We start from the raw sequence: 10865 nt of genomic DNA, 5'->3' as shown, positions 1-10865 counted from the left end.
TTCTTTCTCTATCTTTCGTTGATGTGCTCTCTGTCTCTCTTTCTCTTTCTGCATTTTTTTCTCTCTATTTCTTTCTTTCTCAGTCTTCCTGTGCTGCGTTTTACTATCTCCCTCCTACAGTGGCATAGTCGACTGTATTCACACAGCAAATGTCTTTTATAACACGTAAGCACCAATATTGTATTGCCTATACGCACTTAACAATGAGCGGTATGAGGGACTAACAATGCCGATCTAAACAGACACATGATTCTCGAAGCGTGGTTTGTTGAAAGGCTAGTTGGTACATGTGTCTTTGCACAAAAACAAAAATAAAAGAAAAACTGTGCGAAGACTGGACACAAGAGAAGTGGCTTGTGTTGTGTTGTCCTTCTCTTGTTGCCAGTGTATTCGCGCTGCTTCGTTCTTTTTTTTGGTCCTTCAACGTTCCCGAAGCCTTTCTGTTAGTCCTATTCCGTTTCAATTAGTGCATGGCTATACGACACCTCACACTCCCTGTCACCACCGTTGTAATGAGCCTTCCCTTGTCAATCTCGAATTCGAAAACACTTGAACACCACGGGCATGCACGGAACGTGCTGATCACAATAGCTATCCGTGCGTCATATTCTAACGAGCAAAAGAAGCGGGAGACGTACTTTTATACGGTTCCGAGCCTACAACACATATGGCTTCAATGTTCTCTTGCAACGCTTTCACTGCGACCAGTGCTGCTGCTCGGGCCACTCCTTCTGTGCAGTCCTTGACGAACTTCAATGTACAAGGAACCTGTACACTATCCCTCCTGTAAGAAATAAAGTGTTATTAATAACCGGCGTAGTGTAAAAGTACCGAAAGTGACGCTGCAGATACACGGAACTCAGGCCGTGTCTCATACATTAGTGACATTTCCTTCCAACCTAAAGTATATACCCGTTGCGCGAGCTGCGGAAACTTTCACGATTGAACGCACTGGAAATATCTTACCTCCCTTACCAGTTTTCTTTTACCCTTTGCGTAACTTGGTAACGCCACTAAGAAGAAAATAATTTTCCTCCTAAGGGAAAGCGAAAGAAAAAAAAAGAGATGGTGGATAACCAGACAAACATTTCGTTTGATACACTACGTTGGCTGTGGGGAATATCACAAAGGAAAGAGCAGGAGACTGAGCGCTGCCAACACAGAGTAGGCCTAAGAGTGGCAGTAAAATCGGTCACTTATTCTGACGTTGTGGGGAAAACCGCACTTCGACATTTAAAGGCGCCCGAGAAAACAGGAACAAACTGAGCATCCTTGTCAATGAGCGTCTTCTATTTCAACGGAAACGTTCTCTTCTTCCTCGTCGGTGCCGAAGCAATTCAATGCGCGCGACTTCCCCGCGGGAGGTTCAAGCAATTTACAACAGACGTCGCAAAACAAACTGCGGCAGGGGCACATATCTCTGAAGGGGGTGGATGTGACTAGATTCCAAAAAAATTCAGGTTGATAACACTTTCTTCCGGTATATCATTGGCTGATTGCGGTAGAGTGACCTAGAATAGGGGGAGTGTCCAAAGCGCCGTGCGAATACATGGGAGGAGCGAGGGCCTTTTGCGGTGAACTTCCGCGCCGCGGCGCTGCCGTGCCGGACCCGTGGGCTTTCTCCGCGACGGAAGCCGCGTCAAAGCGGCGAGCGTCTGCTACGCGCGTGATATTTTGGCCGCTAGTAGTTAAAATTGCGGAAATTTGGGCAATATTTAATACTGCATCACTGCAACATAATACTGCAGCGACTCATCACGCAGAGCACGCGTTTGTGTGTTTGTGTGTTGTGAAACGGGGATTTTGTATATATCCTTTCAGCTGGCTTGTCACCGCATTGGTCCACACTTCCGCGGCTGTTTGAGGAACGCATCCTGCGCGCAATTCATCGTGAGAAAAGGCGCTTAACTTACTTTCGTGCGGAATGATGAACGTAAACTTTCTGCAGGAAAGAATAAACTGGAGATAACCAGGAGAACGTCGCACATATACACGTAGTAACTAGCTCATGCATGCTAACGCGTTTGCACTCTTCATATCCTATCTTTTATTTCGTGCATTCGATTTGTTTTACAAGGCTGCCTCCGGCGCTCTGCTGTTTCAAGCCATTTATTCATGCGAAGCCGAATGTGTCAGTCGGCGTGGCCGTGGTACCAAAAGTAAAAAATTACTCGCATAACTCGCGTCTCGTTTGCTTGGTATACACGAAAATTGGCACAGAGGGGCACGAATGTACGTATGCCCAACACGACCGATAGGTCATGGCATACATGCCATGACCTATCGACATGCAACTTGACATGCTTTCCATTTGCGTAACGACTAACAATAATCATATGGTGTGTGGCGCGCAAACCCGCTTTCTGTATCCAGAAATATAATTCTGACGATGTGTGGTCTGACGATTTGTTTCCGTCAGGTTATAAAAAACTTGGTGGTCACCAATATCGATGTCAACATTTTAGAGTTAACCATACATTTTGAAGAACTGACCGCATAGGTAAAATGTATGCGAAAAAACTACATGAAAAAAAAAACATGGTCTCTTATGCATTCGCCTGAGATGACTCGAAAACGGAAGCCATCTTTTTCGTCAGTCGATGCATTGATCCTCCTTCGCCCCTCTCCGAAAGCTTTCTTCTGTACATAACGTGCTTTCGGACTGCCGACAGGATCGAAGGCATTGCAAGCTTTCTGCACCTCACCTGCTTTTACATTGCCTCTGTGATCGGTTCCCGATCACGATCGACGTCATCGCGTGATGATATTGTCCATCACTCGTGTTGGCGACGCGGGACGCCGACGGTCAATTTTCGTGTTTGATAAGGCATCTAAGGCTCTACCTTAAAAAAAAAAAAAAACAAGACAAATCAAAGTAAATGAAACGATATCAGTGCATCATCGTGTATATGCCTCACTTCATGTTACGAGCGATCGCCCGAAAACAAACGTGATTCTAAGTTCAGAGCAGCTGATTGCACGCGTCTGCGGGACAAAAGAGGCTTGCTTTACCCGTCTGGTCATCTCTTTATATTTATTCAAGAGATGACCAGACTCGCTATTTAAGTACTCCGGAGCTTCAGCACGAAATTGTGGTGGACGCTATATTGAGGTCATCAGGAAAAAGCGGAAAATTGCGGTCGGGTGCCCTGTTGGCGCGCACTCAACTGCCGCGGAAACAATTGTATTTTATGTAACTACTCGTCCACATCTTTTTGTAAAGTCTCTGAACCGGGCGAACGCTAACCTCCGGGAACCGTGAAAACATCTGAAGTTGACAATAAGTTGTTTGAAACTGTTTTCATTTCGTATAGGCTTGAAGCAATGCACGCATCTCGCGCGAACGTTTCATACTGACGTCAGTGATCCAATGCAAAGTGCATTTTTTGCATTTTTTCTGGCTAGGTACATAAGGGATCTCTGCATTTGAACAATTTTCTGAAGTGATTGAGATATTACACTTCTGTTTGTCGATTTCTTACCGTATTTTCGTTCAGGCAGCTTGTACAGCAAGAATGGGGGCATTTGTAACTTTGTTGCGTGATATCTGGATATTTGTAAAGCAACTTCTATATTACGCCTTTTATGCAAAATCTTGTGGAATAAAGTTAGTTTACCTGGCATTGCTTTTGTTTCAAATGTTTGTGCACAGTGAACCTTGTTGTACGCTACCTCAGAAGCAAAAAAATAAGCCAACAGCATTGCGGTCGTATGGCCGTCTCTACTCTTTTTTTTTCTTTTTTTTTGTTTCCCTTGCGTCTTCCCGGTGTGCTCCGTCCATAATAAAGAGCTAGTGGAGGCTAATGAATTGTTGAATAAAGCGGTGTGCATATGGCTAGCAAACCAGTGGCGACCGTGAGTTAAAAGCTCGTAGTGTGAAGCGGTCACTGCGCGCAAGTATTTCAGCTGACTGCGCGTGCAATGTACTTTTTTTTATTACTCTTAATTCAAGCATGCGTGATGCTATTGCCCGATTACTCGTGCGAATAAGGTTTTGTTTTCGTTCTTTGCGTGTGCGTGTCCGTTTTGCGCGTTTTTACACACGCACCAACGTTCTCGAACTCTGACCGGAACTAGGCCACGCTGCTGCCGCTTGACACATGATTTTTTCCATTCTGTTGTCGCCCCAGCACTAACACAACGCTTAAAGATGGATAAACTCCATTCCGCACCGCACTATAAAAGTTAAGTAGACTTCAAGTGCCCTGTGTGGAAACGCAGCGCAAGGAACTACAGCGCGTAGCAGACGCCCCTCGCTTCCCACGCGCTTCCCGAGCGCGGAAAGCCCACGGGTCCGGCGCAGCAGCGGCGCGGCGCGGGAGTTCACGGCAAAAGGCCCACGCGGGAGCCGGCGCTTTGGACACTCCCCCTATTCTAGGCCACTCTAATTGCGGTGTGCTGGTGGACATGTTGGTGGACATGACAAGCTTACAATAGGTGTTTGACCGTTTATTAACACTATATTTTTGTATACGAAAATATAGGACCGATAGAATGCCCTTTCGTAGACATCACACGAGTGTGGATGCTGACTTCTTTTATTTTTTAAGGGCGAAGTTCCTTATGCCGTGGGTCTGTCCATCCTCCGTTTGTTTGTAGCGCTGTAGTAGCCACCTCTAGCTCGTGAGAAGCACGCATTCCGGTATGCAGTAGAAGAAGAAGACGACGTTGACGAGTGAGACTCTCGTGCGTGTTCGCTTGTGTGGCATTCTTTCTTTTTTACTGCGCGCGTTCTGGTATGCAGTAGAAGAAGAAGACGACGTTGACGAGTGACACTCTCGTTTTTTGCGTGTTCGCCTGTGTGGCGTTCTTTCTTCTTTACTACGTCTCGTGTTTTCAACGACACCCGAAGACAACATTTCAGAAGTAACGCGCCATGAGGCTCCCTCTTGGCACGCTTTCTGTTTAGCTCGCAGTCGCCAGATGGAACACAAGGCTGCGGAACGGAGGGCACGGAAGGCGGCGGCAGCGCGCGCTCGCAGACAGAATCCTGAGGTGAGAGCCCGCGAGGCCGAAGCTGCACGTCGGCGCCGCGAAGCTGATTCCGCCGTTAGAGCCCGCGAAGCCGAAGCTGCTCATATGGCAGCCAAATATGCTCTCACGTGCACGTCCTTTGATCATATGAAACCAACGACCATCCGAGGGACGTGTATAAACCTGGTATTTTTTAATTTCCAGTTGCAACCCGTACATGAACCGCTCTCCCTTCACTTCATGGACAATAAGGCCGTGATAATGAAGGGACAACGCAAGCCAAACATCATCTAATTAAGAAAAATAAAAGTTTGATGTTTGTAATATACACACCGTGTTTCTCACTCTTCATATGATTATTGATGGGGCGTTTCACAGAACATTCACGGTTTACCGATGATTCTCTCCGGAGCTTCGCCCTACTCATCATCATTCACTACGTGAATATGCTGTGATATTTTAATTTCATTTTTTATTATTTTTTTGCAGAGCTTGTCTACTGTATTTAGTTCTTTCCTGTGTCGTTCTTGATCTCATGCGTCTTCTTTGAAATGGATGCTTTGGCAGTACTATTTTGTATGGCCACTCCTGTATGAGCCTTCGGCTTGCAGTATTGATAAATAAATAAATAAATAAATAAATAAATAAATAAATAAATAAATAAATAAATAAATAAATAAAAATAAAAGTAATACGAAGTCAAAGCTGAGTTGTATTACAGTGGGAGGGGCTAATGGGCATGTGAAAAAACTTGCAGGACACGTAGGCTGCAACATGCAACAAAAACATGCTCGAACACGGCTTTCACAATGCGATGGAGGGGAAACCAAGGTGAGAGTAAAAGAAGGGAAGCCGCTTCCACAGCCAATACAGACTCCCTCCCCACAGTGGAAGGTTACGAACATCATCCGAAAAGTCGGGTTCGTTTCGAAAACTGGCTGAAGCTTTTTTTTTACACTTCCAGCTGCCTGCGACTTGCACCCATAAGAGGCCGATGCCTTACAACGACGTGCGTATGGCGCACACATTGACGCGTGATGCGAGATAATGATCATTAAATCTTATCTTCACACAGCGGGATGAGCCCAGTTGAGGTGAATTAGTTACAGCGGCGCCATTCACATCTAGTTTCTCTAATTACCTTTTTGTTGGTTGGTTGCTCATTTCGGAACTTTGTAAGCGTACTGCGCGACGCGCTGGTTTCAGTATAAAAGGAAAATATGTGCTTCGGAGAGAGAGAGAGATAAAAGCGAAGGAAAGGCAGGGAGGTTAACCAGGTTGTACCCGGTTTGCTACCCTACACGGGGGGAGGGGGAAGGGGAGAAAAAAGAAGAGAGAGAGCAAGGAGGAAAGAGGGAACAAGTAATACGCGTGCACACATCAGTGTGCTTCGGAGGAAAAATACACCTCCTAGCAGGCAGCAGCAGTGGAACTACTGTGCTCAGATGGATCCTGGAGTGGGTGTTAATGTCACTAATTTCCGCTCCGTAATGTTGCTCCAACACCATGAATGGTCACCAGATAAAGAAGCGTAAAACAACCTTGATATAACGGCTCACTCACTTGCATCCTTCGTCGAATTCTTGACCAGATTCGTGCAAATGTGGGCCGTTGGCGTATGGCGTATAATCATTGCCGCACGCTCGCAGCGTCTCAAGCTTGCAACCTGCCTTTAGGTAGGCCTGGGACGCTCCTGTAAAGTGCGGAGAAATGAGAGAAGAGACAAGTAGACACGCATAAGAATCCTCCATAATGGACTACATATACGCTCTTGCTCCACGCATAGCATTACGTGTTTTAACCTAACGCGATCCCTGTGCTGAAACTGTCGAGCTCCCAGCCATCCTAATTCTTCACGGTATATTCTAACGGCCCATCTCCATTAAAACATTTTAAGTGCGAATGCACTTTATAAGCGACCCTGAATCCGCCGTCCCATAGCAACGGCGCGAGGAGCGGAGAGGAGCGTCTGTAGCAACGGCGCAGCGACGTCACGCCCCACGTGACTGCGCGCGCTCCGCCCTCCGCTCCGTGGCTGCGCGCGCCCCGCGCATTGCCTGTGGTGATGAAGGCCGGCGGCGAGACGCCGAACGAAAGCGTGCGAAGCGAGCCGAGCACCCTGAAGCCGATCTGGCGCAGGGACGCGCGATGCGTGAGCGAGTGCAGGCCCTCGAATTCGATCGGCCGGACGCGCGCTTCAAGCGAGACTTCCTGGACCGCAGCTTCGGATATAGCTGCGCGGTGTGCGATCGACTGTGGTTCGACAACAACCTGAGCCCCATCTCGGGCGTGCGCAACGCCGCCAACAAGTTGAACGCGTTGCGGGTTCTTTGGAACGAGTTCGGAAGACAGATCATCATCATCAGTAAAAGTGCTTTGCACTTAAAAACGGCCAGACCTCCGTGGGTCGGCTGGCGCGGGCTCTCTCGCTGCCGTCTCCTTCGCTCGGCTCTGCAGTTTAGTCGCGCGCGCCCCCTCATAGCATCACCCCGTGCTTCGCACTTCCTCATACTCCCCTTCGGGGAAATGCGGGTTTTTTTATTCTGGGATTGTATGAACCGTAACCACAACATGATTCTCAGGTCAGCCGTAGTGATCGCGTATTAATTTTAGGAATGTGTTGCTCTTTAACATTTACAGAAATCTTAGTACACGGGCGTTCTTATTTTTTACATCGAAGCTATTTAAGCTGGCAGTAATGCGACCCTGGCGGAAAAATATCATCATCATGAACCATTGTGTGCCACAAAATTTGGGCAAATCCCACTGCTGACCTCTACGACGTGGCCTTGTATAGTATAGTGTAGCAAGCGGATTAGAAAGAGAATAGAGGAGGTGTGAGGAGAAGATATGTGATGGTAAGGAGGAGCGAAAAGAGAAAAGTACAGAGTAAAACGTAGCACAGAAAGATTGAGAAAGAAAGAAATACAGAGGAAAATGCAGAAAGAAAAAAAAAGAGAGACACAGAGAACATCACCAAAAAAGAGAGGAAGAAGTAGAGAGAGAGACAAAAAAAGCAAGAGAAAATTCCTGCAGAAATAAAGTTCCTAACGAAGTGGGATTCGAACTCGCGTACTCTCGATCCGAAGGCAAGCGTCCTAACTATTCGGCTATCCAGGCACGCTAGCAGAGCATGTGAGAAGACCTAGACAGTCAAGGGGCGTCCTAAGGAAGTGCCTACTCCAGAAGAGGAAGCCGAGCATCTCGAAGCTAGACTTGTCGGTGGACGGGAAGTACGAGTGGCGACGGGACCGTGCTTCGCTGTACCAGGCTTTGCACGGCTTAGTGCAAACGTTAAAATTGTTTTGCATTTTGCCCTCATCTATATGCGGACGTCTTGACGGGTATTCGAACCTGCGGCTTCGCCTTGGGCCTCAGGAGGCTCACGCCGTAGTCCCTCATTTATAGCGGTAGTTACCACATGTGCGCCTGTCGTTAGCTAAGACCAAATGGGCATAATAGCTAAGGAAATACTTCAATAAAAAAAATTCCTTTGGCGGAAAAATAAGCCGTAAAACTATGCATAGTGCGTAATTGCTAGGGTGCTTCAGGCCCCAAAATCATGATATGATTGGCGACGTAGGGGTGAGGTCGAGCTCCGCATATTCTGACCACCTGAGGTTCTTAAACGTGCATCTAAATCTAAGCACACGGGCCTCTACCATTTTACCTCCATCGAAAATGCGGCCGCCGCGGCCGGAATTCGATCCCGAGACCTTCGGGGCAGCAGTCAAGCACCATACCGACTACGTAAAACTGTACAGTCAACGAGAGGCAATTCGCGCCTTTTTTAACACGAAAGTGTTTTATGCCGGGGTCCACCAAGACTTCAGTGATGCATTTCCGTCACGGAAATGACGTCGAAAAAATGTACACGATCACATGGCAAAGAAAAATAGCTACATGAACGGGCATTGAACCCACGACCTCTCGGTCCGCAACAACAAATGCCGGGCACGCTATCCACCGCGCCATGGTCACAGACTCTAGAGGCTTTGCAAACGCGCCTTTTATATCTACCACTCTCCCTGTCGGAAGGGTGGTGTTGCCCTCTGGGAACGGCAAAGTAAAGTAATTCATCATTACTGTGGCCTCCGCGATTACTACCTGCAACGCGTTACATGTTCGTCCCATTCGGCGCGTTTCAATAGCAATGCAATTTTGTCAATGCCTTCACACACCGCGAGGTCGCTACCTTAACGCAAGCGTCGTAAAAGCGTCGGCCTCGCTCATAGCATCACGCTAATCAAACCATAAACAGCTCTGCGACGCGCGCTTGCCTCAGCGCGTTCCCCGCCTACGCGCTCTCCCCGAGAAAAATTGCGGCCGGGCTACCGAGGCGGCACGATGCGCTTTGCGTTTCCCCCTAGTGCGGCCTTGGTGTTCAATCACTTTTTAACATGCCGCAGGATGGCGACCAAGTTCTGCGTCCAATATGCGACGCTCTTCTGGCTATCACAACTCGTTTCTGGTTACGCTGTCACCGTTAACTACTACAGCTACCACAAGGGTTTGTTTAATCATTGAACATGGACGTTAGTCGTCGGCATGGAGATGTACCACCAAGCATCGATATGGGGGCATCCACGTTAAACGGTGCTATAGCTACCAGACAACAATATACATTGTGCAAACTCTCTTATATCAATGTACAGTAAACATTCAGTTACTTCTGTAAGGGCACGTTTTACTGTCGTGTTATTCCAATTCCAATGATGGAGGGATCAACCATGTTTTTTCAGACATTTTCATCAAATATAGGCGCAAAGCAAGCTCACCTATTAGCGACGCCGCGAGCAATACATTCAGAACGTTGATTCCGCGATCCACTGCCATTGCTCAGACTGCTGTGCCCTGGTGCATTTCCCAAATATGAATGATGTTAAGAGAGGCGAGCTGCCTTCGAGTTGAATGTTCTACACGCGCGAGAGAGAACACTTAATGAAATGATGGCTCTTCGTAGGCCGTAAGAACACTAGGGCTGCACAAATTGTACACCGAGGCTCTAGTGCCCTTTCCTTCCACTGAATCAGTCACGTGACATGTACGACCAATCTCAACGCTTAGATTGCAATTGGAAGGAGATGAGTAGTTAAAATATTAGGAACAAAAGAAAAGAGTTGTATTGAAAGGAAAATAGTCTTTGGAAATATGCCACTGCGGGGCACAGAATTACGTCCGCGATTAGCATTAATTCACTCTGTGCGGACGAGCCTAGTTAGATCTTTAGTGGCTATCTTGATAGTGAACGTGCGTTGACTACCTAATGCCGTATTAATGCCGGTGTGAGGTTCATTTTGCATTCATGCCGCTTTCCGGCAAACGTTCGAAACCCATCGCACAGCCGTTTCCTTTCGGATCGGTCACTTGAAGCGCTGCACGGTATTTATTTATTTATTTATTTATTTATCATAGTACCCACAGCGCCCAAGGGCATTACAGTGGGGGGGGGGGGGGGGGAAGAATATATTTCGATACAGAATACAGATTCCAACACTTCAACATTACAATAAACACAATTCACTGTAAACTTACATAGTAATACATGTGATATACACAATGCAACTCGGCTTCAAAGTACAGTTTTGGCCTTACACAACAGCGCGAGTACACTACTGGAGACCCAGCAGTGAACTTGAAAATGCTTCATGTGAAGTAATTACTGCTACTTCAGGAAAAAAAGGAAAAGAAACCCAGAAACAGCGTGTTGCTGGGTTCTGGGTTCAGTGTTGCTGTGTTCCTCCAGAAACACCTGTCGGCACTACATATCGCGGATCCCTTTCGAGTCAAGAACTCGTCTGAGGTGATCAAGTTCCTTCAGAGTGATTCATGCTCTTCCGTCTCTGGGTTCAGCGTTGACGTCGAGGACTTGTTTTATTCTCTGCAGCACG

The 10865-nt window shown here is 47.2% G+C and overlaps 1 protein-coding gene across 1 annotated transcript in view; it reads right to left on the bottom strand.

Moving 5' to 3' along the window:
* The window catches only part of LOC119375291 (uncharacterized), a 10417-nt gene extending 493 nt beyond the window's left edge, over nucleotides 1-9924 (bottom strand). Inside the window, exons 1-3 of the mRNA XM_037645471.2 lie at nucleotides 9753-9924; nucleotides 6538-6667; nucleotides 639-784 (exon numbers count right to left, since the gene is read on the bottom strand). Coding sequence (XP_037501399.1) covers nucleotides 639-784; nucleotides 6538-6667; nucleotides 9753-9810 — 334 coding nt within the window. The 5' untranslated portion in view covers nucleotides 9811-9924. The remainder of the gene's footprint in view (nucleotides 1-638; nucleotides 785-6537; nucleotides 6668-9752) is intronic.
* Between the last annotated feature and the right edge of the window lie 941 nt (nucleotides 9925-10865).

Source organism: Rhipicephalus sanguineus, chromosome 11 (genome assembly GCF_013339695.2).
Source record: "Rhipicephalus sanguineus isolate Rsan-2018 chromosome 11, BIME_Rsan_1.4, whole genome shotgun sequence".
Taxonomy (NCBI): Eukaryota; Metazoa; Arthropoda; class Arachnida; order Ixodida; family Ixodidae; genus Rhipicephalus; species Rhipicephalus sanguineus.
The sequence above is the reverse complement of the archived record's forward strand: the minus strand, read 5'-3'. Positions and strand labels throughout refer to the sequence as shown.